The 27985-nt window shown below is 48.4% G+C and overlaps 1 protein-coding gene across 3 annotated transcripts in view; it reads left to right on the top strand.

Annotated features, from left to right (window-relative positions):
- Positions 1 to 27985, top strand: part of ZFHX3 (zinc finger homeobox 3) — a 233148-nt gene that overhangs the window by 53437 nt on the left and 151726 nt on the right. The window contains exons 1-2 of one of the 3 annotated variants that reach the window (XM_027617571.2): positions 12999 to 13080; positions 22910 to 25665. In XM_027617571.2, the coding sequence (XP_027473372.1) occupies positions 22956 to 25665 (2710 nt within the window). In that variant the 5' untranslated portion in view covers positions 12999 to 13080; positions 22910 to 22955. Of the gene's footprint in view, positions 1 to 12998; positions 13081 to 22907; positions 25666 to 27985 lie in introns of those variants that run through there. The other 2 variants (XM_035724976.1, XM_027617570.2) reach the window with 2 other exon arrangements.

The following is a 27985-nucleotide window of genomic DNA, read 5'->3' as shown; positions in this document are numbered from 1 at the left end:
GAGTGTCTGAGGTGCAGTGGCCAGCCAGAAGGTGACAGAAGGCTGGAGGTAGATTTTGATACCACTTGAGATTCTGTCCCTCTCACTGGCCTTCCCCTGTGTCTGGTCTGCTTCACGTTGATGCTCCCCTTTTCTCCTGATGAAACCAAGGCAACAGGGACTCTTTGCTCTAGGAAGCATCTGGGATGGAGTCCCCGGATCAAGCCAGTAGTTAGGGACCAGGTAGTAGTAAGTGACAGTCATCCAGAAACTTTGGGGACAAGATCTTGCCAGCAGTAGGGGTGGTGATGTGTGTGTGTTTGTGTTGACTTTCTGTGTTTTTTTTGCTGTTGTTCTTTTGACTTCTCTGTTTTGTTTTAATTTTTTTATTGTTATGTTATTCACCATACATTACATCATTTGTTCTTCATGTAGTGTTCCATGATTCATTGTTTGTGCATAACACCCAGTGCTCCACGCAGAACGTGCCCTCTTTAATACCCATCACCAGGCTAACCGGTCCCCCCACCCCCCTCCCCTCTAGAACCCTCAGTTTGTTTTTCAGAGTCCATCGTCTCTCATGGTTCGTCTCTGTTTTGTTTTAAATAAGTAAATATGTGTGTGCGTATGCATGTAGATAAGTAAGCATGAAGCTGGGGGTGAGCTTGCACGCCAGATCCAGTCGCTCAACCCCTTTGGTCTGATGTTAGTGAAGACTACCCTAGGGGTCTTCAGCATCACATATGCAGCAACACAGGTGCTGTTGAACCTGGGTGACATTGACCTCTCATGAGAAGCCAGCTGCCACATCTGAGAGTCAGTTTGTAAAGTCTTTGAGTTTCATGGTGTCGCTGGGGAATGGAGGAGGAGGAAAAACCAGAGGAAGCAATGCTTGGACTTGGAGGAGAGCGAATTGTGTCAGCAGTTGCCACCTTCCTGCCTTCTTGCCAGGCTTCAGCCTGTGGCTTCCTTGTCCTTCGTGGCTGCCCAAGAAAAGACAGGAGTGGAAATTCATCAGATGGGGAGGAGGCCTGTAGGTGTGTGATGAGGGGAGGGTTGTGGGCTGAGCTTGGGCAAGTCCAGGGAGGTACAGGCAAGGGAGTTAGAGGTGTATGGAATTCCCAGCCAAGGGCTAAGGGTCCCTATAAGAAAGTGTCAGGGAGCCGGGCCACAGAGTCTGGGCAGCAAGAATGTAAGGCTACAGGCTTTATCTGGTGAGGCCCAGGGTGGTAATAGCAAGACTTGACCTCGGCATCAAGCCACGGGCTTGATGGGCAGGGCTGAGTTTGCAGGTGGCATGAATAGTTAGACCTGTACAGGTGAGGGGAGGGTCCCAAGAAGTGAAGGTGGTGAGTCTTTTGGGTCCAGAGGGGAAGCTGGTGGGAATGGTTCTCCACACGTGGTTGGAGAGTCTGCACAAGGTCATGGCTTCAGCCTTCCCTTCTGACCTTACCTTTCCAGGTCACCCTCCCTGTGACTGGGCTGCCCTGGGGACTGGGATGACCCACTGTCTTGTGTTCTGGACCCACCCACTTCCGTCCCCATTCTCTTTCTGCCCAGACTATGTTGGTTCCACAAATTGGAAAGTTTTATTTTAAACATAATGCTCTTCCTAAAAATGTCCCTTAGATCAGTTGAGCTCAGAGGGTGGGTGGTAGTTATTAAGCTGACCAAAGTTCCATTGCTTTCCCTCATGATAGGGACTGTAGCTCAGAGGGCTCCACCATGATGACAGAGGGTGGACTAAATTGCTCCTAACCATACAATATGCATGAGGAAGGAGGCCAGTTCCCCAACTCTTGATTTCCTGTAGATTTGTGCACTTCGAAGTCATGAAGATGGGTCGCGAAGAAGTAATACCGTGGCCAGCCTCGGGGAGGGAGCAGAGGGCGGTGCGACACCGCCCCCGGGGCGGGCCCTGTGCGTGGCAGCTGGACCTCCGCCCCTGTCGGGAAGTTTCCACTCTTTACCGACTGGGTCTTAACTTGAACGCTGGGGTGGTACTAGCTCTTCTAAATCTGACCTCATCCGTGAGGATCTCCTAGACATTGACAGCATTTTACTTTCTTCTTTTCACAAATAGCCTTTTGAGCCGAGCTGTCAGACTGTCTCAGGCAGGAGTATGGTCTGCGTGGTCAGGAGCGTTTTAGAGGGAGTTGCACTCCGCCTGCTGATGTCTTGTATTTTGTTATGGCCAGAGGTCCTTGCTTCAGCATTTGGCACTTTACTAGGTGCTTTTCCAAGCCCTGTAACACTCTGATCTATGTAGAATTTTGAGACTTACTGTCTTCCATCAAGGATCTTGGCTGTGTGGCACAACCCAGTGTTTGGTATTATTTATAACTCTGCTTTTCAGGTGTGAGCAGTGAACTATCTTTTTGGGGTGATTTTTGGTGTACTCAGATTTTTTTTTCTTATTTAGAAGATGGAATGTGATTTTTGAAGGGTTTGTAAAGATAATTCTCTTTCAGGAAGTGATATCTTCACAGAGGAAAAAACACTGGAGTAGAAACTGGAGACTGGATCCTGGTCCCTGATCTACTAACCAGCCGGTGACCTAGGGAAAGAATGACTTAACAGTAGTTACTCTAAGTCTGATGGATCTCTTTAAACCCATAAGATCTGAATTGTGATTCCCATTCTGTCTACTTAAGACAAGATTGCCCGAGGTCGAATGAGAAATGAATATAAGAGTGTTTGAAAATGTATAAAAGCCTGTGTAAATTGATGGAACATTGTTATTTGTTCCTGGGAAGGCTGGTGCTGGGTGTGATTGTTTTCTTGGTCAAATACTAACGCTACTGGGGAAAAGGCTGTTGCGAAGAGTATTTCCCGGAAGCTGCAGCACGGTGATGGGTGTGTATGGGCCCACATGTGGCAAGAAGCCCACTTGTCATGGGGCCATCTTCCTTGCAGCCGAGCCCAAGAGAACCAGCCCAGTGGGAAGCAGCTCCGTTCAGACTTTACAAAGCAATTAAGGTGACTTATAAAACATTCATACCAAGATGAAAAACGATGAACTCAAAAACAGTGGTTGGCAAATATTGCCTTATTTTGTAAACTCACTGAAAGTGTTTAAAATTATTTTTTAACCCATTAAATCAGTAAGTGGAGGCTTTTAACTCTCAGTGGATGTGGTTTTCTTAACCAGAGTTTCGCTCTGAGCTCCTAATGTTATCTGAGGCTGTGAAAGGCGGCCCGTTCTGCTCAGTGATGATAGGGATAGTTACCACGTATAAACGTGTCGGGGACCGAGCCCACAGTGTGATGCAAACAGTCTCTTCCGGTAGCGGCTTGGTAGTGCTTGGTACCTTCTAAGGTACCAAGAGTGGGGGTGGGGTCAGCAGATGGTGAGTTTTGAAAGCAAGATATAGAGATCAGCTCTTCTAAAGAAAGGAGAACCCATGTTTCTTTGGAAAAAGGCGTAGCTGGCCATGAACTTGTCAACTCAAGACTGAGAAGCTTGGTTCGGGCCAGTGCTGTGCTCTCTTCAGAAATTGCTTCTGAACTGGTTAAAGATCGAGCTTGCTTCTTGTAAAGAAAAAAATGCATTATTATAAAAATGGAATAATAGGATGAACCCATCATCTGGACTTAACAGTTCACTATTTTAAAAACATTTTTATTTATTTGAGAGAGAGAATATGAGGGGGGTGAGGGGTAGAGGGAGAAGCAAACTCCCCGCTGAGCAGGGAGCCAGATGCGGGGCTCAATCTTGGGCCTCCAGGATCATGACCTGAGCGGAAGGCAGACGCCCTAACCGGCTGAGCCACCCAGGCATCCCCAGCAGTTCACTTTTTGTTAGATTTGTTTAATCCTTTTGTTTGCTGGCTTTGACTTTAAGTCCAATTAAAGATATCATGAGACGTTCTCATTTTGTCAGGTGATGATATTGTGTTTACATAACAAAATTAACAGATTCTTAACATCATTGAATCCTGAATCACTTTTCAAAATGATCCAACTGTCCCCAGAATGGTTTTTTACAATTGGTTTGTTAAAATTGGTATCCATAGGAGGCCTGTGTAGTGTATTTGATTTTCTCAGGTCTCTTTACTTGGGACAGCAACCCCCCGCCCCAGAACCCCAACTCTAACCTCCATATGTGTCCCTGCTTCTCCCCGCAAGCAGCCCAGGGAATAGCTACGTGTGGTGGAAAGAGCACTGTTCGTATGGGGTGAAGATACAGAGAACTCTGCCACTGACGAGCTCCCTGACCTTGGGCAGACCACCAGCACCCTCTGGGGTCATTATTCTTGTCCATCAGAGGAGGCCATAAGACTGAACGGTCTCTAGCTCCAGCGATCTCATTGCAACCGCCGCAGAGAGACACGGGGGTGGAGGCACCTCTTGCTACCAGTCCTTATCCCGGTTTCTGTAATTGAGATTTTATTGGTACTAAATACTGAGCAGTTGGCTTGTTTTTTCCTCTTGGCCACTGTGAGTGCTATACCTAAAACAAGGTTATTATGGTTTGGTTTGGTTTGGTTTTTCTCTTTTCTGGACTTAGAACGTTTAGAGCCAAATTTATTGCTTAGTGTGTCGGTTATTACCGTATACATATATGCAAACTTCATTTTTGGCTCAAATTTTCCTTCCCTCTTTTTTTTTTTTTTCTTCCCTCTTTTGCCCTGGCCTCAATTTAGGCTGTGATGTTGTATTGTACATTCTTGTAAGAGCATAAATAAAGGACTCTGACTGAGTTTGTGCACTCATGGAGGCCAGGGGCCCCTTCTTTGTGTATTGTTTGTTTTGTTGAGCCACAGGTTAGATACTCAGAAAAAGCTTACGGATAGATTTTGGTTTGACCCATTGTCATCGTTTTTGCATTTAAAAGTCTCCTATTTTAGTGGCAAAGAGTTGTTTGGAGCGGTGTTAATTTTGTTGATGATGGCCTGGTTCTGCTCTAATTCACGTTTCATATGGCAAAACAGCCGAAGAAAGGCTGGTGAGCCGCTCAGCCAGCAATATTTTTTTGCTTGTTGGTTTTTGTTTTTGTTTTTTGTAGACCTTGTCTTCCTGAGTAGCTCCTTGATGTTTTTTTGTTTTTTGTTTTGTTGTTGTTGTTTGTTTTTTTCTCCATAGGTCTTTGGTGAGTGAAGCAATATTTGCTGGGCCAACATCTGGGGGTCGGGGCATCTTAACTGCTAAAACATTAGCCATTCTGCGCATTCCAAAGTTCGCTTCTGGTTCTAGCCGTGGACATATGGCTGTTGTGGGGATGTCTGGGATGATGGAGATGGATGAATCACAATCTGTCAACTGCCATCTCCGGAAGAAAGTAGACTAGACAATCAGATGTGCTTCATCTTCTCTTAAAACTCTCAAGTGTGAGTGAGCATGTTTTCTCATCGATTCTCACTCAGCCTTCCTTTGCGATTAAGAGCCTCATGAACCCTCAAGAAGGCATTGGTCCCAGCTGGCTCTCTCCCTCACCTCCCTGGAACTCTGCCTCCTCTACTGTCAAAGAGAGAAGAGGGATGGATGTTGGTCCTGGAGTGTTAGGGGAGGATCAGAGTTTGCGCATGCTGGGCATGGAGAGTAGGGCCTGGCACACAGTAGGCCCTCACAAATGGTAGATGCCTTCAGGAAAATGTCTACGAGTGGTTGGGGGATATATTTAACTATTGTGTAGCGGCCTTCTCTTTTCTTACTGGTTGACACTTGGAGAGGGATCCTTTAAGCATTGGTTTTGAGGCGCTCTGCGGCTTGATTTTGAGCGCTCCTCTTCTGGTTCCCTGGAAGACTTCTCTGTAATGGACAGAGAAGAACTGAGATGCTCTTGTTGGTTAAAGGAGGTCTGTTGTTGCTCTCCCAAGCCAGCTGCGTGGCCTTTATCTTCTCATTGCCATGTTGAAGAGAGCATTTCCCATCCTCTGCTCCGTGCCCACTTAGTCCAGAGGAAGGCGAGACCCCTGGGGGGTCCCGGGTGTGGCGAGGAAGTTGAGGCTCATGGCTTGCAAGTTTTCTTCTAATGGAATTTCCCATCACTTACTGCCCTGCTGATTTCTGATCAATGAAAATGAAATTGCATCACCTCCTCAGAGGCTCCACGTACGCCCGCTGCTTCCAGCTGTGTCAGTTCCGGTAAAATAATCTCATCAGGCGTGCGAGAGGGTAATAGGAAATAAAAATAAAAACCCACAATTAGCAAGAGGCCTTGCAGCTGAGTAACACTTTCCATCCCGGAGGCAGAAAGGGCTGGGCAGTGAATGCTTAGGAAAGATTCCCTTTAAAAAAAAAAAAAAAAAAAAAGGAAAAGAAAAGACAAAATTCCTAGCCCTTTTTCTTCGTTCTTTTTCCTCCCCCTCACATCCCCTGAACAGTCTCTCCAGCCCTTACATGTGGGTGATTTAAAATTAGGCAAGGGTTTTTCCTGCCCTACTTCTGAGGCCAGTAGAATTGCTGTGTGCTCGGCATATTCTGGGATGGCATTTGCTTTTTCCTCTCTCCTGAGTCACCTGCAGATAGACACCAGAGGAATTCTAGACGCTGCAGCTTCTCCCACTGGCCTGAGACAGGGAACCAGACGGTCGGAGTGGGAGGGGGGGAGATAGCTGGAAGCCGAGGTAAGCTTGGTGAATAGGCTTTGCAGAGCTGGTTCATTTGAATTCGTAGACTTGATGCTTTAGTTTATCAGGCCATTGAGAACAAGACTTGCCGCGCTCCACCCCCCCCCACCCCCCAGCCAACTTGCCCCACATTAGTCTCTGAAACGCCCAGTACCGTGTCAAGAACATGAGGCTCCATGAAAGGGCATTGTTCGGTCATGTGGGAGCTGGTCCGGGCCACCTCCCTGTAGATTTCAGTGAACATGGGCACATGCCAACCCCAGCACCTCTTGGTAACAACGGGGGAGATTGAGCACTGCCTCCAGAATATTCTGCCACTTAAGCGTGTGAAGCCTATAAAGTCACGGAGTCCAGCCTAAGGAGGAACCGAGGCCAAAGAAACCAGGATGGGAACTATAAAGGGCAAGCGAGGATGCGGGAAACCTGCTGGATCACCTGAGCGGAGCCAGGAGACGTGGGATCGTCTTCTCCCTGGTCAACTTGACAGCATCAGAGGAAAGTAAATGCTGGAATGAAAGCCATTTCATTGGTGCTGGCGATGCCGCATGCCCTTCAGGCCAGGGTGGGGGAAAATTCTGGGCTCTTGGGAAATGGCTGATCTCAGACATCCCGACTATTCCTTTAATGACTGACTTCCTTATGGGTTGAGGGTGAGGGATTAGTACTCTGGGGGCGTAGTAGGGACACATAGGAGTGTGGGGGCAGCAATGTGCCCAGCACCACAGGCTCTCAGGGCAGTTGCACAACTTGCCAAACCACGTGTTGCAACAGTCAAACTGGGGTTTTCGGTGGAGTGGACATCAGAGGTCATCCCTGAGTACATCTGGTTAGTAGAAGGACCGTTTTTGGTGTTCAAGCAGGAAGACTTTGGAATGGCGGGGGGGGGGGTGCGGGCGCAATATCCTAGATAATCGTGTGGATGCAGTGAATCCAGTGGCCATGGGAAGGGCTGACTCTGTCCCTCTCAGCGTCCTGTCACTGTTCAGGTTCTTACTTCACACGTCTGAACCCTGATGAGAGCAAAGCTCAATACGAGGACTCTGTATTGCTAGGAGGGATGCCATGTGTATTGTAGGCGCCCCATAAATATATGTTGCCGGAATGCATAAAAATCATCAGAGCAGTGGGTGACCTTGGGGCTACGTTTTCGGCACAGGAGCTTGAAACGAAGACTGCTAGGGCCAGAACCCCAGCAGCCTCTGTATTACTGTGGCCCATGAACTGGCCAACTTGGATTTCCTTGATCTTAGCCTGGCTGCATATGGGGATCTTCTGGAGAGGCAAGAACGGTTTCTACAACTCTGTCTTGCCCTGGCGCTGTGTGAGGTTAGGACTGCCGTCTGAAAGTTCTGGTGGGATGAGCAGACCTCTAGGGGCGAAAGGAGAGGTGATGCCTGGTCAGAACGGAAGCTGAAGTTCTTTCTGCTAACATGCATTTTTCATATGTTTGTGTGTTTGGACAAATACGTTTCTCTTCTCTCCTCTCAGACACTTAGCACAGGGTCTTGATCTACATTGATCACGTTTTATGACTTGAACTGGCAATTCACCCCCAGGGATCAGACCTAACCAGGGTGTTCAGGAAGCCATTAAGGAAAAATATGTAACCACACTCGTTCCCAAACTCAATTGTTTGGTCTTAGCAGTGCTTGGATAAGAAACTTTCAAGCACAATTAATCCAAGGCCTATTTAACCGGACCTTAGTGAGGCTTCACAGCAGCTGTTAACCCAAAAGCAGCATTTGCATTTGGAACAACGAGAGGAGACAGACCATCTGGGCCTTTTTTGTTTTGTTTTGTTTTGTTTTGTTTTGTGTTTTGTTTTTGCTGAGTTTGAGAGAGTGTAATTATTACCCACAGTCGCTTAGTTCTTGGGGTGGTTTCCGGAGGGTTAAGGAAGTGCGAACTCTTGGATCCTTGCACTTGAAGAAGAAATTTTCCTTTGTTGTTTTGCCGAATTCCCAGGGCCACTCTTTGAAGTGGCCACTGGCAAATATGTCTCAGTCTGTTTTTCTCGATTAAAAGTAACAGTGCGCATAATGGATTTCCTGAATACCACGTGGGATGGCGAAGGGGCTGTGTGGAGGGTAGGACCTGTCGTTCGGTCTCATATCCACCCAGTTGCGTTTTAAGCTTTGGAATCGGGAAGTGCTTCAGCGGGCAAACAGACGGTGCCCCTCTTCAGTCTGTCTTGAAGTCTTCCAAGGTCCCAGTGACCATTCCTGCTGCCCTTCCACTTGGGCCGTAAGGAAGGGAATTGAAATTTGAAATCACTCCCGAGGCCACTAGGAAATAAGGACTGCCCAGCAGGAAACACGCACTTCTCACATCTTCAGCTGAGTAAGATGAAGCCGTTGAGGGGGAGTTCTGTGGCAGAATCAGTGTCTACATGTGCCCTCCAAATACGAATTTGGAGGATCGCTTGGCCAGCACAACCTGGAGGGGCATCTGAGGGCATCCAGCCGAGACACACCCTTCCCGAAGCACCCTTTGTGGTGGTTTCACCTTTGCGTGGTGACCCCCTGTTCATGCCCCCGGCAGGCGCTGGACCTTCCGGCTTCCATTCCTGCTCTGGTTAGTGGTGCGTCTTGCTCCCAGCCGCTGAAAGGCCGTTTATGCTAATGAGCCAGGGAAGATCTGAAGAACTTGCTGCCCTGGCCTTGGTGAGAGGCCCTCTGTGTGCATGTGTGTGTCACCCCATTCATGAGCCTTCGAAGGGCAAGCCTTGTTTGTTTTGTCGTGGTGCCAATTCCAGAGCCTTGGGCCAGAGTGCAGTGCCGCTGGTGAGCCCACCATGTGGCTTTCTTCCTGCTAAGAGGGAAAGACGCTCCTTTCCAAGAGTCATTCCAGAGATGCCAGTTGAGGAAGACTTTGCTTCCTCAAGGCCACCGCTCGCCTCACCGGTACCGGCCTTCCCGATCATCCCGGGTACAACAGGTGGTGGAGTTACTGGAGAGCATGGATTTCCTCTCTCCAGGAAAGTCGGATGGGGTTTTCCAGGTGCTGCCACGGATCAGAGAAAAGCAGCTGTGATGTGTTGTTCATCTGTTCCCACATAGATCAGATCTGTATAAAAGGAGGCTCAAGGCCTGAGGCTGCTTCTACCCGCATTCCTTCCTGAAACAGCAAGTGCAGAGAATCTGCCCAAGTTCGGGTTCTCTTGGATGTGTGCAGCCTTGAACTACAACAGATACTCCTGCTGTTCACATTAAATGTTCTACAGAGAACTCCCTAGTAAGAATTCAAGAACCCTAGTAGACTCCTCGTCCTATTAAACTAGAGAGCACGGCTCTGATAACAATGCTCATGAGGCAGAAACCTTGTACGCAGTCACGGTATATAGCCCATATATGGCCCATACCTGAATCCCCCGGTCCCCCCCCGCCCCGCCCCCCGCCCCAAACAGAACTGTACTTATGGATTTGCTTGGCTTCCTGGATTTCTGTTTCCTTGATCAACTATTTAAGATAGCCAGAATGAGGCTGCCTCCATAGATCTCAGGCCTTCTGTAATTTTGGAAAAGGAAATTGACACTATAAACCACAGAATACTAAAGTACTCAAGTATTGTACCTGAGCCTCAGAATTAGGATGATTGGGTCTTTGGTGATTAATTCCCTGTAATTTTGAGATCAACACACTTCCGCTGTTATTTATGGTGTTTCCTGGAAAAAGAAAGTGTGCTGCTCATCAAGTTTTTGTCCATACTGCGTGCTCAGCACTGCGCTAAGAGATGAAGGCAAATACAAGCTGATTTTTGCCCTCAAGCAGCTTGCCATCAAGCTGGAGAGCTGAAAGCGACGCACGTGACACAAGGGGCGACAGTTTAGTGACGGTGTGGTGATGATTACTGTGGTAGTACCGAGAGGAGACAGGTCTTTGTGGGCTCGAGTGATCAGAGGGGATCTTACTGCCTGTGTGGTGGAACTTGAGCTTCTTAAAGGATGTCCACGGTTTGGGTAAGTGTTGAGGCAGAGAAAGGACATCCAAAGGGCTTGGGCCTGCAGGGACAGCAGCAAGAATGAATAAAAATGTGGAGATGATGGGGAGAGACCCTTCTGTTGGAGGGAAGCGAGAGAGATGATTGAGCAGTCACATAGGGGTAGATTCTAGACTATTTTAAAACCAGTGTGGAGGGTGTAAGTTTGAATATTTTGGCGTTTGGCCCTTGCAGGGGAAAGGCACTGTGTGAATATGACATTGGGAAGGCTAGACTGATCTTTCCTTTCTGTTTTCTGGAATCAAAGATGGTACCAGGAGTTCCATCCAGAGAGACCAGAGTGGTCAGTGAGGGGCACTTCCCCGTTCAGCGGTGTTGAGCCATGCTGAAGCCCGGCCACTTAGAGACATCTTGTGGTCTGCTGAAAGTATGAGGCCCATACGCAAGCGATAAGTCAGGAATGGATATTCTTGTTTTGGGAGTCAACACGTAATTTCAGTAATTGAAACCACAGAAGTAGTTAAGGTAGCTGATGTACAGAGATAAGAGCAGAGAGCCAAGGGAGGGGGCGGGGAGTATAATGTTTAAAGACTGGAGGAGAACAGAGAGGAAAGGTTTCTGTGGGTTCAAGTCATAGGGAGTCTTACCACATAAGTGGAAAGGCACATCCATGGCGAGTTGTAGAAATGGGAAGAGGGGCAGACAAAGAAGCGTGTCAGGGAAATGAAGGGGCGATCTCAAGGTGTGGTGGTTGGCCGTTCCGAGTGCAGGAGAGATTGAAGACGTTGAAAGAAGAGGAACCCCTGGCTGCTCTGAGGAGGGCGTTGGTGACCTTGGAGAGGGGACTGAATCTTGGAGCCATAGGGCCTTCTAACCCACCTGAGCTGATGTCCAGAGAGCCCGTGATGCCACCTTCTGGGAGGGGGCCTGGCGTCTGTGTGGATCATCACTAAGCTCCACAGTGGCTTCCACTGCACCTCAGAACTGGAGAAATGCTGTCGACCTCTCTGTAAACTTACAGAGGAGGAGAGACTCATCCGGCTCTAGAAGACGGGTGCTGGGCAGGTGAATTAGAGGGCAGAGTCCAGTTCTTTGAAGGAGCCGAGGACAGATTGTTGGAAGGAAGGGCAGAGCATTGTCTCAACTGACAATGCGAGTGGGTCAGACTCTGATCCAGGAGCTTGAGGATAGTGGAATGTGGTAGAGAGTTGAGCAGGAGATATCACCAGTAAAATCCTACAAAGCACTCTTATTCATCATCAAGTAAAGGACAGTACACCCCTGCGGTGGACCTAACAGGCAATCCACAGAAGAAATAAAAATTGCCAATAAGTATCTGCGGATGGGCCCTGTCTTATTAGCCGAAAATCTGAGTTAAAATGAGATATCATTTCTTGCCTGCCAAATTGACATTTTTTTTTTTAAACAAGATAATACCCACTATTGATGAAGGGGCAGGGAAATTGATGCTCACATGCCATTGAGCATGAGTTGGAAGGGCTTTCCTAGAGATTAGATTGGCATATGCCAGAGAATCTTACCTATTGTTACCTTTTAGGCCAGCAATTCTACTTCCAGAAGTATGTCCTAAGGAAAGAGAGATGTCATGTCCTGGGTAAGATCCTAGGTTTTAGGAAGAAAGGCTTACTTAGTTTCAAAGACCGACTTAGCTAGTATGTGACTTACATAAGTTACTTAACCTAAGCCTCAGCTCCCTCACCTGTAAAATGGGTCGTTGAAAGCATCAAATGAAACGATATATATTTTTAAAAGTGCTTAGAACCATGCCTGTCCCTGCTAAGTGGGTAGCATTGGAGCTGTTACTTATTTATGTTAGTTATTTTGTTAACATAGATACAAAGATTTACAAGAGTGTATTGCAGCATTAACAGCAAAATATTAGGAATTGCCTTAAGGTCCAGTAACAGAATTTAGTGGATTTATGCTATGTCCAAAGGATGAAGTATCTCTGTAGCCATTAATTCTGACTTCCAAAGAATATTTAATGTCATGGAAAACTTTCATGGTAGATGAAGGTAAAAGGGCAGCTCACATAAGGAATGGTGCGATCTGAGGTTGGTAAAGAGGATCTGCATCTCTAGACATGCAGAAGGAGAAAAAAAAAACCCTAAAAACTATCTTGCCTACCAGTGACTCTCTGGCTGGTGGAATTATAGGTGATTTTTATTTTAGCTAGTGAGTCTTTCTGCACATATCCTTTTTTTTGGGGGGGGGGTAATGAACTCATACTACTTTAATCAGGAGAAATTATTTAAAATAAATTTAACATCATGAGATGCCAGATTGAAACCGTAATGGGCCCAGATGGCACATTTTTACATCCTCTTCAAGCTTTTGCTCGGCAACCGAGCAGCAAGAACTGAAAGATCAGAAATAGGATCTTCTGAGGGGGATTTTGAGGAAATTGGGAGGAGACAGAAAGTTCTGGGTGCTGGCAAAGAAAACACTGAAGTAGTTGGTTACAGTCAGTGTGGGAAGGTATCCCATTTAGCTGGGAAGACGGCAGGGGATGGGGAAGGTTGGGCTGCGTGACCTGTGCGCCTGCGAGGCAGGAGGGGCGGTTGATGAGGTAGGAGAGTAGGGCAGCTGCTGTGTTTGGTGAAAGGAGGTGCTGCTTTACGTCTGGGAAGGGGCTCAGTGCTTCCTGGTTTATTTATTTATTTTTAAAGATTTTATTTATTTGACAGAGACACAGCGAGAGAGGGAACACAAGCAGGGGGAGTGGGAGCGGGAGAAGCAGGCTCCTCGCGGAGCAAGGGAGCCCCATGCGGGGCTCGATCCCAGGACCCCGGGATCATGACCTGAGCCGAAGGCAGACGCTTAACGACTGAGCCACCCAGGCGCCCCAGTGCTTCCTGGTTTAAATCGAGGTCAGGAGGGAACCATTCAGGCCAGCGACGGCCAAAGATGCTGCTTGTCTGTCTTCAGGACGTGGTGGAAAGCCGTAGGCAGGTACTTACCTAAGTGCGGGGATATAGTTACTTGAATAACTGGTTGAATTGCCCTAGATACTTTTTCAGAACAAGCCTAAGTAATAGTTGGGTAGTTTTGCCTTTTTTTTTTTTTTTTAACTGTATTCATGGCTTTGGTCCTTGTTGAACCGTGTGTGTATCCATATAGTTGGTAAGAAATTGGGTTCCTCAAATAGCAGCTCATTTCTTCCAACCCACGCAGACTTGGTTCCTCGCCTGGCTCTGCTCCGGATCTTGCGACACCCTCTTCTCCCCTCCATGACTTGACTGCAACCAGAATATTGCGGTAGTTGTGGATTCCCTGCAGAATGGACTGAGCTAGCAGTTTTCACTTCCAGGCTGATTTATGTTCACGCTGGAAAGAGCACACATGCACTCATTAGCAAGACATGAAGCCCAGGGCCTGGACCTCTCTGGGCCTTCCAGGCCGTGGGCCCCCTGCAACACAAGGGACCTGTTCAAGCATGTGTGTGTTCCCTGACTTTGCCATAGTTACAGAATAATTCTTCAGGGGAATTGCTACCAAGCCGATGGAATCTCACCTTTTTATGCTTCCACACTTACTGACTTTGACACGGTAGCAATATACAAATACAGTTATTGTAGAAAGCATAGAATGGGATTGGATATGGTTCTTCAGTGGATTCTAAGCTAAACAGATGAGGGTATTATTTCTTTGCCCCTTGAATGAGTTTCCTACTTAGTTCAGAATCTGGGTTGCCTTTGGGTGTTTTGGGGGGCGGGGAGACGGGATGGTTTATTCATTGCCATGTGTTTTTCTCTCTAATATGTTTTAGTCTAGAGGTAGCAGTGCTCACCCTCTGTAGGTTGCTGGGGTTCTTTTTACAGTTCCTACTCTTGTCCTTATATTTAGAACTGCATTCACCAAGTTAGGGAAATCTGCCCTGATCCAGGATCGTGGATGTCTTGGGTAAATGTCTTTCGATGTTGTGGTACTTGAAATTCTGCCCAAACTAGAATGGTCATTTGTCTTCTCCAACTAGAGAGCTCTGTCTAGAACCACTCATCTAGGGGAAGAGAAGCCCACTTTCTGTGTCTTTCTGTCTGCACCTCCCCGTCCGGCGTAGCAGCCTGTTTCTTTCCTGAAGCTGTGCCAACAATGAATTTCACAGGAAAATAAGGATATGGGGATCAGGGTGGGTTGGCCATTCACGTGTAATTTTGTAGTTCAATATGGAGAGTCTTGCACTGGACAGTTACTTTTCTTCCTCCTTGTTTTGACATAATTTTAGATGTACAGGAGAGTTGTAATAATAGAACATAGATCTCTCGTATACCCTTAAGTCAGACCTCATGTTAACATTATCTCATATTCTATCTATATGTACATATGTGTGTCTGAACACACACACGCTCTTACTGATTTTTCCTAAGCCACTTGAAAACTGAAACATCATCTCTAAATATATCAGTGTGTTTTTCCTGGAAAAGGAAAAGGTGTATCACCACACCATAGTTATCAAAATTAGAAAATTAACAGTCACCTACGACGATTATCTGACCTACAGACCTTATTCAGATTTTTGCCAATTGCCCCAATTATGCCCTTTATGGGGAAAAAAAATTCCAGATTATGTGTTACGTTCGTTTGTCATGTCTCTTTAATCTCCTTGAATCTGAAACAGCTCTTCAGTCTTTCTGTTTCATGACACTGACTATCTGAAGTGCATAGGACATTTTGTAGACTGTCCTCAATTTGGATTTGTCTGATGTTCCCTCATGATTAGATTCAGGTTTTGCATTTTTGGCAGGAATGTTAGGGAAGGGATGTTGTGTTCTTCTCGGTGTATCCTCTTGGGAGGCACATGATATCTGTCTCATTCCTGGTGATGTTAACTTTGATCATGTGGTGAAGGTGGTGTCTGCCAGGTTTCTCCACTGTAAAGTTATTGTTTTTCCTTCTGTAATTAATAAGTATCTTGTGGGGTGATACTTTGTGTAAATATCCTGTTACTCTTCAAACTTTCATCCACCAGTTTTAGTATCCATTGATTCTTGCTTGAATGAGTTATTATGATGGTTCCCAAATGGTGATTTTCTAACCCCATAATTCCCTCTGCATTTAGTAGTTGCATTTCTGTTCGAAGGAAGAACTTTCCCTAATCCCACATTTTTTTAAAATTTATGAAAAGTCTGCAATTATGGATTCTTATTTTATACATTGGGTTGTAAACCTTTACTCTCATGTAATTTTCTTGCATTATCCCAGTGTGAGCAAGTGGGGGCCCCTGCAGCCAGCTCCTCTGTCCTTTTTAGCACACTCTCTTCATTCTTCGAGCACTTCCTTATGTTCTGGCTCACAAAGATGCTCCAGGCTCATCTTGTACTCTCCCTGCCCCCAGCCCAAATATTGGCTGTTTCTTCAAGGAGCCCTAGTTCCATTTGGTGGAGAAAGGATGTTTCTTCAACTAAGAGGAAAAGAAACAGAACATCTTCAGGGATCATCTTTTTTCCCCCCTCTTCATCTATTCTCATTTCTCCCAGTACCTTAATTTTCCCTACAGTTTTATTAAGCATATATGACATCTTGGAGGTGGAGAAGACAGATGAAGGAGACGTGGAACAGCTTTGAGGCAGAGATAGACCAGCCAACGGATAATTAGAGTGTGATAATGCAAGAATTGCAGTGTGTTTCCATATGCAAAGTGCTATTATGGGATCACAGAGAAGGAGGTTAAAGTTGACTGAGGAACCCACTTGATTGATAACCCAGGTGTCTTCACCTTTCACGGGCCTGGGAGGCTGCCGATGGGACCCTCTGGCTACAGCAAAATTCCCTCCTCCATTCCTGAACCCGGGGAGTGCCGTATTTCAGAGTCCACATTCCATCTGAGAGCTTTGAAAATCTTGAGAAAGACTTTCCGTTCTATGAAACCGAACTCGAGTTCCTATTCAGGTCCCCTCATGACTCCTAGTTAAACCATGAAGCTCGGTAGAACATATGTAACTAATCCTCCTTGTAGCAGGGCGTAGCTGAGGGTCATCGCCTTGCCCTACAAAGGGAGTTGTCTCTTCTGCTCTCCTGAGCTGCTACTGGGCAGCCGTGTGACCACGCTCTGCTCTGTAAGACCAGGCTCTTACCGGATTCTCCTGAGTGAATCATGACATTCTTCATGCAGAGAGCGAAAAGGATGGGGATGTGAACCCTGCTGAGTTTCCACAGCTGTGGTGTGGTCCTATAGCCTGGAGGCCCTATTTCTCTCTTTGGCTGCCATGTCAACATTGTGCTTTGTAGTGAAGTGACACCCCCAAGTGTTCTTTGCGTGAACTCTTGTTAATCCAAGTCTCTTCCAGTCTTTCTTGGTTTTACTGATTGCCTGAGCTTTAAATGTAGGGCTTCATACTCTTTCAGAACTTCATCTTGTTTCTTTGGGCCTGTTGTTCCCACCAGCTGAGATCTTATTTTGAGTCTTGATGCCACCGTCTGGCACAGGAGTTGGTCCTCTTTGCTTTATGTACTTCACATTACTGTTTGCGTGTGCTTGGTCTTGCCCCTTAAGCTGTTGATGTAAGTGAAGGGAACCCGGGACAAGACAGAAGGTTGAGGCATGCCACTAGATGCACTGACCTTTGAGAGGATACTTGAAGCAATAGCCTCTTCCAGCCATAAAATCAGCCAGACTTTATTATCTCAAAGACATTTTGCTATGGATATGAAGAGATGATAAACTTTGGGATACCTTATTAACATCAAGAAGTCCTCTCTAATGCATTTCTCAGATCATTGAATCTAAGTGAAGCTATTTTTCAGTTTATTTTATGTGAATGTTCTTACCGAACCTACAGCTAATTGCTAATTTCTCAGGACCTCCTTTTTTTTTTCTTTTTTCTTTTTTTTTTTAATTTTCCCCTAGATGCTATTCAGCAATTGTTGACTCTGTTCTAAAACTGTGGGAAACTTGCACTGTATAATCTACAACATATCTTCTTAAATCTAGTTATCATCACTTTATCCAAAAGGATGTGCACACACATAATTCTTTCCTCTTCTCTTGCTTTATATTATTTCTGAGTGCTTTTCGTCACTTAACTTTCTCTTTCTTTGTGGTCTCTCTCCGGCAAGAATATACACTGAGATCTGTTTATCATTGATTCCCTAGCATCTGAGACATAGTAGGTGCAAAGTAAATATGGAATGAATGAATGAATGAATACATTTTTTGGTTTATGGCCTCTGGAATCTGCCTTTTTTTCCTTAAAAAAAAAATCAGGGTAATGGGCCTGCCATTCAACTCTTTGGAACACCTCCCCCCACTCTCATTACCCCTTCTCCTGTGTGAAGACCTCCAAGTAACTCTCCTTCCCTGACCACTCCCAGAGAGGGTATGTGTGTGAACGGGCATGTGGTTTTTACATGGCAGTCCTGGATCCCCAGGATCTTAGAACAGTCCCCAGGTCCATAAAGATTGAATTTGAATGTCGGATATAAGAATGTTCTGGAGTTCTCTTTGAGATGCAGACATTAAAGAAAAATGTTGGGCGCCTGGGTGGCTCAGTTGGTTAAGCATCTGCCTTCAGCTCAGGTCATGGTCCCGGGGTCCTGGGATCGATTCCCTCGTCAGGCTGTCCGCTCAGTGGGGAGCCTGCTTCTCCCGCAACCTCTGCCTGCCGCTCCCCCTGCTTGTGCTCTCTTTCTCTCTCTCTCTGTGTGTCAAATAAATATGGTCTTGAAAAAAGGAGAAAAAAAAAAAATGTTGTAGAGTGGCTCAGACCACGGACTGCACAGTCAGATTAGGGTTTTAGCATTTAGGCTGTATAACTTGCACAACCTCAGTTTTCCCATCTTTAAAACGGGGATATAAGTAATACCCATCTCACACCGTGGTTAGGAAGGTGGTGTAGTCCCTGCAGGACTTAACGTGATGCCTAATTCAAGGAGGGATGACTTCCCTCAGAATGGTTCTCATTTTAAAAAGCTTCCGGAAAGAAAGGCACAAAGGAGGAAATGAAGTTGCCTATAACCTCATCCCCTAGCAATTACCATTTTAAAAGTTCTGATACAAATCTCATGCATTTCCATATGCAGACCTATGTATGCTTTATTCAGTTAGCATCCCATATGATCATTTTCCTACGCCTGTAAGTAGTTTCTTTAAACAGTGATGTTTTATAATGTCTTGTGGAACTCCATGCACTGTAATTTATTCAGAGAGCCCGTTGTTTTGCCAGATTATTTCAGTTTTTTTTCCTGTTAAAAATGTTGTGATGAATAATATTGTATCTCTGTGCATATCTTGGGTGATTTCCTCGAATGGGGAATTGCTGAGTCAAAGGGCATGTGCATTTTTTGAGGCTTTTGAGACCTCTTGCCTAATTGCCTTCAGGAAAATGGTGCTCCCCTGACTTGCCCTCCAGCAGAGCAGGTTGCTTCTGGAGAATGGCGTGCCTGCTGGGTCACTTCTCTCTGGCGATGCCGCTGAGTTACTCATGGAGGCAACAGCCGCGTGGGTTACTCACGGAGGCAACAGTTTCTCTCAGTCTGGATTCTGTTTTTCTTTTCTTCCCCTTTGTTTCTTTTCTTGGTTTTCTGCCAAACAGCCTCTTATGAAAGGACCGCCTAATTAACCCTGTGCTAATTAACAATTTAAAATTACACAGTGTGACTGTTCATGTTTAATTCTCTGGGTGCTGGAGCAACAGCAGGAACCCCCTCCCCTCCTTAATAACTGTATCCTGCCCCCCCCCCCCAGCTTCCCAGTAACTGTTGCATTAGACCCAGCCCCGGCTCCTTAAAGGAATGTAACAAAACTGTCCTTTCACATCTTCTCAGTGGAAAGAGGGAGATGAACGACTTCGCTGGTGGCGGGGCCCAGTGTAATACGGAGTTTTATCATTTTGAAAAATCTTTGGAAAACAAAGACTGCCGTTAGCAAAGATGCAGGGGGCTTTACAGGTAGGTTCCAAGGGAATTGTAACTTGTGAGAAGCAAGGGTGAGGGCTCTTGATGAAGATGTTGGAACTTCTCTGTACAAGATGACTTCTCAAGTGGCAGATTTAAACCCTAAGCGGAGAGCATGAATGGGCGAGAACTGGGTTGCTCCTGTATCTTCCCCTTTGACTGTCTTACTGGAAAGATGTGCTCTTCTGAAGTTTAACATAATTCTTAAAACGCTGCACATAAACGCAAAAACCATGTTGAGTACAGTATTGCGGGGGGGGGGGGTCCCTGAGTAGAATGTGTCTGTGTTTATAAAGGAATTTGGGGTCATAAGCAGCAGAAGAGAAGCAGGCTGCAGAAAGAGTTGTGGGTTTGTGATGTGTGAGCTGGCCCTGGCGTGAGCGAAGGACGAGGAAGGGGAAGCAGAGCCAGGGCTGGGGGTTGGGGGTTCTGAACAGAGCTGCTGGGGGGGGGGCTGTGTGTGAGAGCGTGGGGACCCGCTGGGTTCCCAGGCTGCCCTCTATAACTGAAGATCATTGATTTTACGGGAAACCATGTTTACAGACAGAGTGCTGATCGACCTGCCAAGTTGACTTCTGCCTCCTTAAGTAAGAACTACCTTTTTCTTATTGACTTGCTGATAAACAGAGTGAGAGGGACAGCTGGCTGGGTGGGAGAGTTCTGGATAGCCTGAGGTCCTTGAGCTGAAGGGTTGGGCAGGTTTAAGAGATTGCTTCATCTCTGTCCTCAGGTCCCTTCTGGTCCACCCCATCCTACACCTCCCTGGGACCTGCGGGGGAATCCAAGACTGCCTCCGCCTGGTTCCCCGGCAGTCCAGGCACAGGGCATGGAAGAGATGCTAATCTGGAGAAGGTGTCTCAAGCTTTAGTGCCCGTCCCCAGGGTATCATGTGAAAATGCAGATTCTGATCTGGAATGGGGCCTGAGGGTCTGCGTTACGCAGGCTCGCTGGTGAAGAACGATGCTACTTGTCCCTGAGCCACACTTTGTTGAGCACGGTTATAAAAGTTTCTGCTTGTCGCGGCCAGCGTGCATTGAAAGGAAGCCCAGAGCATAGATCGTGAAGTGGGGTCCTTCTTGACCACTGGTGTCTCAATGGGCTGTCCTCACTCCTTGTGAATGAGTGGTATCCCACGTGGCTTTTCTCGTGGGGCAAGGGTCACCACCATGGGGTCATCTGGCTTTTGGAGGTGGCCACACTGTCATCCTTTCTTGACACCTTTTGCTTGGCTATAGAAAAACAAAGTTAGGTGAGTTTCTAAAAGTCCCATTTAGCTGGATGGTTTGTGGAGGAGGAGGAGGTAGGAGAGAACAGAGCAAGAAAAGCCCGCCAATTAATTGGTAAACGCTTGCAGGTTTCTCTGGCCTAGCCCAGGCTGGAGAGGAGATTGGCTTTGCTGTCGATACTGAAGTCCCTAGTGAAGCATCAAAGCTGTTCTCCTTTATCAATCGTGGCCTCCCCTTCCAGCATGTTCCTGTAACTTACCAAGCATTTATGACATTGATTTTACAATCGGGCTGTTAACCCTCCCGCCCCTTCAGGCCTGCCAACCTTTTTGACCCGAGCTGTCAATCAGATGTCGTCCAGCCAATCAGGCGCATCCTTAAGAAGAGCCACCCTGGATTCTCACCTGTATCCCAGCTAAGCCTTCTGAAGTCCCATGGCATTTGCTGTTTGGTTTGGTTTAGTGTAGTCATCTTCGTTTAAAATCACTGTGTCTTTCCTAAGGCACATGGAACTTTGTTGTAACGGAGTTAGAGGTTATAAGCTTGAGAGGTGGTGTGTGTGTGTGTGTGTGTGTGTGTGTGTGTGTGTGTGTGTGTGTGTGTGTGTGTGTGTTTTGAACAAAACAGAGGACGCATTCTTCCAAAAAGTTCTTTCTCCGGACACTTCTGGTAAACCTGCCTTCCCTGTCTTTTCCCGAGGGGGAGCTGTTGGTTCACTGTGCAGTCAAGAATCAAGAAATGAAAAAAGAATGGGAAGATGGGGTAGGGTGGGGGAAGAGAGAGACCAAACCCAGCCAAAACCTTCATCCGATGTGTATGAATGAGATGTTGGGTGGAGAAGCAAACAAGTGTTCTCCAGGAAGGAGGCGTGTGTGTGGGGGGGTGGGGGGTGGGGAGGGCAGCCTGGGCTTTGCAGGCGAACAATCAGGGCCGTGCAAGAGTCTGAGTTGCCTTAGGATCCATGCCGGGACGGAAGGAATGCCCCTGTGATGATGTGACTACAGGAGCAAGAGAGGTGGTGGGTGACCTGAAGCCTCCCTCCCCAGGGGGAGGTGAAGTCTCAGGGGGCAGATTCAGCTCAGTGGCGCTTTGGAGTCCGAAACGGAAAAGCCCTAGGGCTGAAGGACAGCTGCTTGAGCAGCTACTAATAACTACGAGGCAGGTGTGGAACGGGGGCTGGCCGAGCCCAGCTGCCGTCTCGGTTTGTCGCTAAGATCCCTGACAGCAGAAACCGCCACACCAGTAGTGACTGGGCTCCGTCCAGACAGGGCAGGATCGACGCTGCTGGAGGGGGAGCCGGCCAGTTGAGGGTCTTTCCAGCTAACTCAGGCTGAGATTGTGTGCCGTCACAGTCGTAGTGTGAATGAAGCCAGCTCACTCGCGAGCAAGGGTGTTCTGTGGGTTGGGGAGAGGAGGTGGGATTTTGGAGATCTGCTTTCTGGTTCACAGTGTCAGGGCGGCACTGGGCCTGTTCTTACAGTTAGCTCCTCAGTTTTACGGCTTGTCAAATGGGATGGTGCTTCCCGGAGCCAGAGGGGATGAATGTAGCCACAGCCCCGCTGAGGGCTGGCAGAGCCTGTGTGGCCCCTGTGGACTTGCTCTCTGAGCCGTGCAGCCCTCAGTCACTTACCTTTGAGCTCTTCAAACTAGACATTCAGCCAGTAAGAGCAGTGGCAGCAGCTTCACCTCCAGATCAGCGAGCGTGTCCCCACACGGGCTTACTGTCCTTCTTCTGGGGGTACAAAATCTTCCTCGTCTCGTCCATCCATCCCTGGTGTTCCCTTGGCCCACGGACAGTGCGGTCAGCCAGCACGGACTTGGTGTTGGCCTTCTGTATGCAGTAGGGCCGCCACTCTGTGTCCTCGGCGCAGCCCGGCGAGGTGACGCGATCTTCGTCTTCTGCTGTGGCTCGTGGCCCAGCCCTCACTCGAACGCTGTGCTTGCAAAGAACGGAAATTCGAGCCGCCCTCCAGGGGGTGGAGCAGCCGACGGTCCGAAGACCAAGAAGGGGTCTCCTGTGTGCCCCCTTCCCCGTGCTCCCCACTCCTGCCACAGACCCTGGCCATAAAGACCCTGGTGCCAGCCGCCTTCTGTGCGTTCGTTGGATGGCGTGGGGAGATCGCTGGGGTCCCCGCTGCCCTTGCGGTCTCTGTTGTGGGTGTGGACAGAAGCCTGTTAGAGTGCTCTGTGCGGGACCTAGCCTCGGCCCTCCTAACCTCTTTCCTTTCTCTCTCTCTTCCCCCTCTCTCCCTCCTCTCCCCCCTTGCCTCCGCTCTTCAGGTCCGATCCGTACTGGGTGCAATGAAAGCTCCACGCAGGCCTTACCATGGAAGGCTGTGACTCGCCTGTCGTCTCGGGGAAGGACAATGGGTGCGGTATCCCTCAGCACCAGCAATGGACTGAACTCAACAGCACCCACCTCCCCGACAAACCCAGTAGCATGGAGCAGTCCACAAGCGAGAACCACGGGCCCCTGGACAGCCTGAGGGCCCCCTTCAATGAACGCCTGGTGGAGGGCACCGCCCCGGCTGGCACCGCCGCCGAGCCCGCCGGCAAGGAGGTCAGCTGCGACGAGTGCTCGGCCTCCTTCGCCAGCTTACAGACCTACATGGAGCACCACTGCCCCAGCGCGCGCCCCCCGCTCCCCCTGAGAGAGGAGAGCGGGAGCGACACCAGTGAGGAGGGGGACGAGGAGAGTGATGTGGAGAACCTGGCTGGGGAGATCGTCTACCAGCCCGATGGCTCAGCCTACATTGTCGAGAGCCTGAGCCAGCTGACCCAAAGCGGGGGCACCTGTGGCAGTGGCAGCGGGCCTCTCCCTTCGCTCTTCCTGAACTCTCTCCCTGGGGCGGGGGGCAAGCAGGGGGACCCTTCTTGTGCTGCACCAGTCTACCCACAGATCATCAACACTTTCCACATAGCCTCATCCTTCGGGAAATGGTTTGAGGGCCCAGACCAGGCTTTCCCGAATACCTCAGCCCTGACGGGGCTCAGCCCCGTCCTGCACAGCTTCCGCGTTTTTGACGTGCGACACAAAAGCAACAAGGATTACCTGAACAGCGACGGCTCTGCCAAAAGCTCCTGCGTATCCAAAGATGTTCCCAACAATGTGGACCTGTCCAAATTCGATGGCTTCGTGCTCTACGGCAAGAGGAAGCCCATCCTGATGTGTTTCTTGTGCAAACTCTCCTTCGGGTACGTCCGTTCGTTTGTGACCCACGCGGTGCACGACCACCGAATGACCCTGAGTGAAGACGAGCGGAAAATTCTTAGCAATAAGAACATCTCCGCTATCATCCAAGGGATTGGCAAAGACAAGGAACCCCTTGTAAGTTTTTTGGAACCAAAAAACAAAAACTTTCAACACCCTTTAGTTTCCACAGCTAACCTCATAGGCCCCGGACACAGTTTTTATGGTCAATTTAGTGGCATTCGAATGGAAGGGGAGGAGGCTCTCCCAGCCGGCTCTGCTGCGGGCCCCGAGCAGCCCCAGGCTGGCATCTTGACCCCCAGCACCCTCTTGAACCTTGGCGGGCTCACCAGCTCGGTCCTGAAGACCCCCATTACCTCAGTCCCCCTGGGGCCTCTGGCCTCCAGTCCTACCAGATCCTCAGAGGGCAAGGACTCGGGGGTAGCAGCAGGAGAGAAGCAAGACGCGGGCGATCCAGACTGCCTCTCCGAGAAAGCAGAGCCAGCCGAGGAGGAGGCGGAGGAGGAGGAGGAGGAGGAAGAGGCGGAGGAGGAGGAGGAGGAGGAAGACGAGGAAGAGGAGGAGGAGGAAGACGAGGGTTGCAAAGGACTCTTTCCAAGCGAGTTAGACGACGACCTGGAGGACAGGCCCCGCGAGGAGTCTGGGGCCGCGGCAGGCAGCAGCAAAAAGGACCTCGCTCTCTCAAACCAAAGCATTTCTAACTCCCCCTTAATGCCTAATGTGCTCCAGACCCTGTCGAGGGGCGCAGCTTCTACTAGTTCTAATTCTGCTTCTTCCTTTGTTGTCTTTGATGGTGCGGACAGGAGGAATCGTTTAAGCTTTAACAGTGAGGGCGTCAGGGCCAGTGTGGCAGAGGGCGGCAGGAGGCTGGACTTTGCAGACGAAAGTGCCAATAAAGACAATGCCACAGCACCGGAACCAAATGAAAGCACAGAGGGCGACGATGGGGGCTTTGTCCCCCATCACCAGCACGCTGGCTCCCTCTGCGAGCTGGGGGTTGGGGAATGCCCCTCGGGGAGCGGCGTGGAGTGCCCCAAATGCGACACGGTCCTGGGCTCCTCCCGCTCGCTGGGCGGCCACATGACCATGATGCATTCTCGTAACTCATGTAAGACACTTAAGTGCCCCAAGTGCAACTGGCACTATAAGTACCAGCAGACCCTGGAGGCGCACATGAAGGAGAAGCACCCGGAGCCGGGGGGCTCCTGTGTCTACTGCAAAAGCGGGCAGCCCCACCCTCGGTTGGCGCGAGGTGAGAGCTACACGTGTGGTTACAAGCCTTTCCGCTGTGAGGTGTGTAACTACTCCACAACTACCAAAGGCAACCTCAGTATTCATATGCAGTCCGACAAGCATCTCAACAACATGCAGAACCTGCAGAACGGAGGGGGGGAGCAGGTGTTCAGTCACTCGGCCGGGGCGGCGGCCGCAGCGGCGGCGGCGGCGGCCGCGGCGGCCAATATCGGCAGCTCCTGCGGGGCCCCCTCACCCACCAAACCAAAAACCAAGCCCACCTGGCGGTGCGAGGTGTGCGATTACGAGACCAACGTGGCCAGGAACCTGCGCATCCACATGACCAGCGAGAAGCACATGCACAACATGATGCTCCTGCAGCAGAACATGACCCAGATCCAGCACAACCGACACCTGGGCCTCGGCAGCCTGCCCTCACCCGCTGAGGCCGAGCTTTACCAGTACTACCTGGCCCAGAACATGAACCTGCCCACCCTGAAGATGGACAACACCGCCTCGGATGCCCAATTCGTGATGAGTGGATTCCAGCTGGATCCCACCGGGCCCATGGCCGCCATGACACCTGCTCTAGGTGAGGCTGACTGCGTGTTTGTTTGTTCTGATGGCTTGAGCTTAACGGGGGAGCAGTGAGAGTAGACCGAGGTCCTGTCGATGCAGTTGATTCTGTCAAGTCCTGTGGATTCGGCTCTTGATTGTTATTTTCTCAAGGCTGGTTTTGTGTGAACTTGAGTGACGATCAGATATTTTTCCCAAGCACCCTTTCTTGTGTGCATATGGAGGATCATATGCATTCAGCAGACCCACGATCATACTCCGGCTCCACAGGCCGGGATGAAAATTTCAGTGCTGCCTCTGGTGTTTGGCATCTGGTCCACTTTCCTTTCTCTTCCCATCCTCTCTTCCTTTGTCCCTTTCTCAGTTTGAAAAATCGCCACCACTGTCTGAAACTTTTGGGTTCCGCTAAATATTTGCTGTAACTTACAGGAAACTTGCAGCTCAAGTTTTTAAATAGGGACAGTCGTCTCCCTAAGAGCAACTGGAAACCGTAGCGTACCTTATTCAAATAACCAAAGGCTGGTTCTGCGCCGAGCGGGGAGCCATCCGGATAGGTTTCTCAGAGTTCTTTCTCCAGTGTATTCGTGAGGATCTTGATGAAAGAGACCCGTTGCTTTTCTTTTCTGTTTTGCGTGAGTTGTCAGTGATAAGTATAGTTGGGAATTAAATTGCCCTGGGGCACCGTAGGGAGTGGTGTGCTAGAGGAAGAATGAAAAAATTCTAAAATTGTACATCAGAAAAAGCAAAGTTTTAATATCTGTTAGATGCTGGTTAACAGAGCCTTTGTTACCATGAAAAAACCACCCATGTTAGAGAAGGTGAGTTGACTGTGTCCGGGCAGCAGGTCTAACCGACTGGCTTCGTAGACCTAGAATGGGATCAAGAAGTTAGGATTTGGATGCCAAAAACCATGAGTCTTTGTATGAAAAGAATCATGATCACTTTTGGGGAAGAGCCTCTATGGCAAGACAAGGTACGAATCAGTTTCACGAGGACCATTACGATGTTTGGGTCGTTCCTGCCCCCACCCACCTGTGCCTCCGACAGGCACTGCCTGGTCTCCATCCCCCCGCCCCCCGACCCTGCCAATCTCGTGGGACCAGTGGCAGTGGCCTGAATTAAACAGTAGTCCCTTCCTGACATGAGAATAAGTTGTTCTCGGCAACAAAGCGTGAGCAAGTACCTTTATTCTGGCATGGTTTAGGTTAATGCCAGGGGCCAAGCCTCACCAGTTGGCATGTCTTCGTGTGGTGTTTTAGTGCTAATTGCTGCTGATGAGTTATATTTCATAGCATTTAATTTGTTTTTCCTGCTATGCATTTAAATTTGAATCCTTGCTACTTTAATCTTGTTTTCTATTTTGGAATATTGACCTGTGGATCCTTTATTACCAAACGATTTGAAGATGTTTTACCAGCTGGTTAATAATGGATGTACAGGGATCAATCATCTTATTTGTCCCCAGAGTGAACCATAGGGGATACACACCAAGGGATGGCATCATACTGTAAGACTTTTTGTTGTTGTTGTTGTTGTTGTTAAGCCTATGGGAATTGGGGTTTTTCTCATCTGGAGATTTAAAATCTTGGTGAGGCAGATCTTGGAGTAAATCAAATATAATGTAAATGGAATGAAGACACAGAAAACGGATGGGTTCATACTGGGTCAAAGTGAGATCTTTTTAATTACCCTTGAAAACCAGTAATTCTGACTAAGGCTTGAATTAAGCGGTAGAAAAATATCATGCTTTTTATACAAGTGTCTGTGAGTCTGTGGGGCATCATGCATTACGGGCATATGGCAGGTGCAAAAGAGATAGAAGAATGGATCCCTGTGTTCTGGACATACATAGCAGATCCATACTTTATTTTTTAAAGAGAACAGAGCTTTTCCTTCCAAGGACCTTCTACAGGTCAGCCAAGCAAAGGCCCTTGAATTTTCAGGGTTACTGCTTATCAGCCAGGTTGAGTCTCTGGAAACCTCCAGCGCCCACTGTAGGCCACAGAGCTGCCGAGATGGAGAATCACAAGTACTTTATCCTGGAAGTCTGAGTGGGTGTGGGTACGGGAGCGCATGCCCAAAGGGCTTAGAGTGTAGGTCGTGTGACCTTGGTAGAAGCCAACGTATGCAAAATGTGAAAGGGCGATAACATTCAGTTCGGTCTGCAACCCTACCGATCTTTCATGAGGCCATTTGTGAAAAGGCTCTAGGTGTTAATTAGGTATTACTGGGCTAATGCAGGGGGAGAAACATTTTTGCGAAATACCCTCCTGCCTCCAAAGTTACTGTTGTCATACTTCCTTTGACAGAACGTTCTCTTTTGTGATACCAAGCAG

This window comes from Zalophus californianus, chromosome 17 (genome assembly GCF_009762305.2).
Source record: "Zalophus californianus isolate mZalCal1 chromosome 17, mZalCal1.pri.v2, whole genome shotgun sequence".
Classification (NCBI taxonomy): domain Eukaryota; kingdom Metazoa; phylum Chordata; class Mammalia; order Carnivora; family Otariidae; genus Zalophus; species Zalophus californianus.
This window is presented reverse-complemented; position numbering and strand designations above follow the sequence as displayed.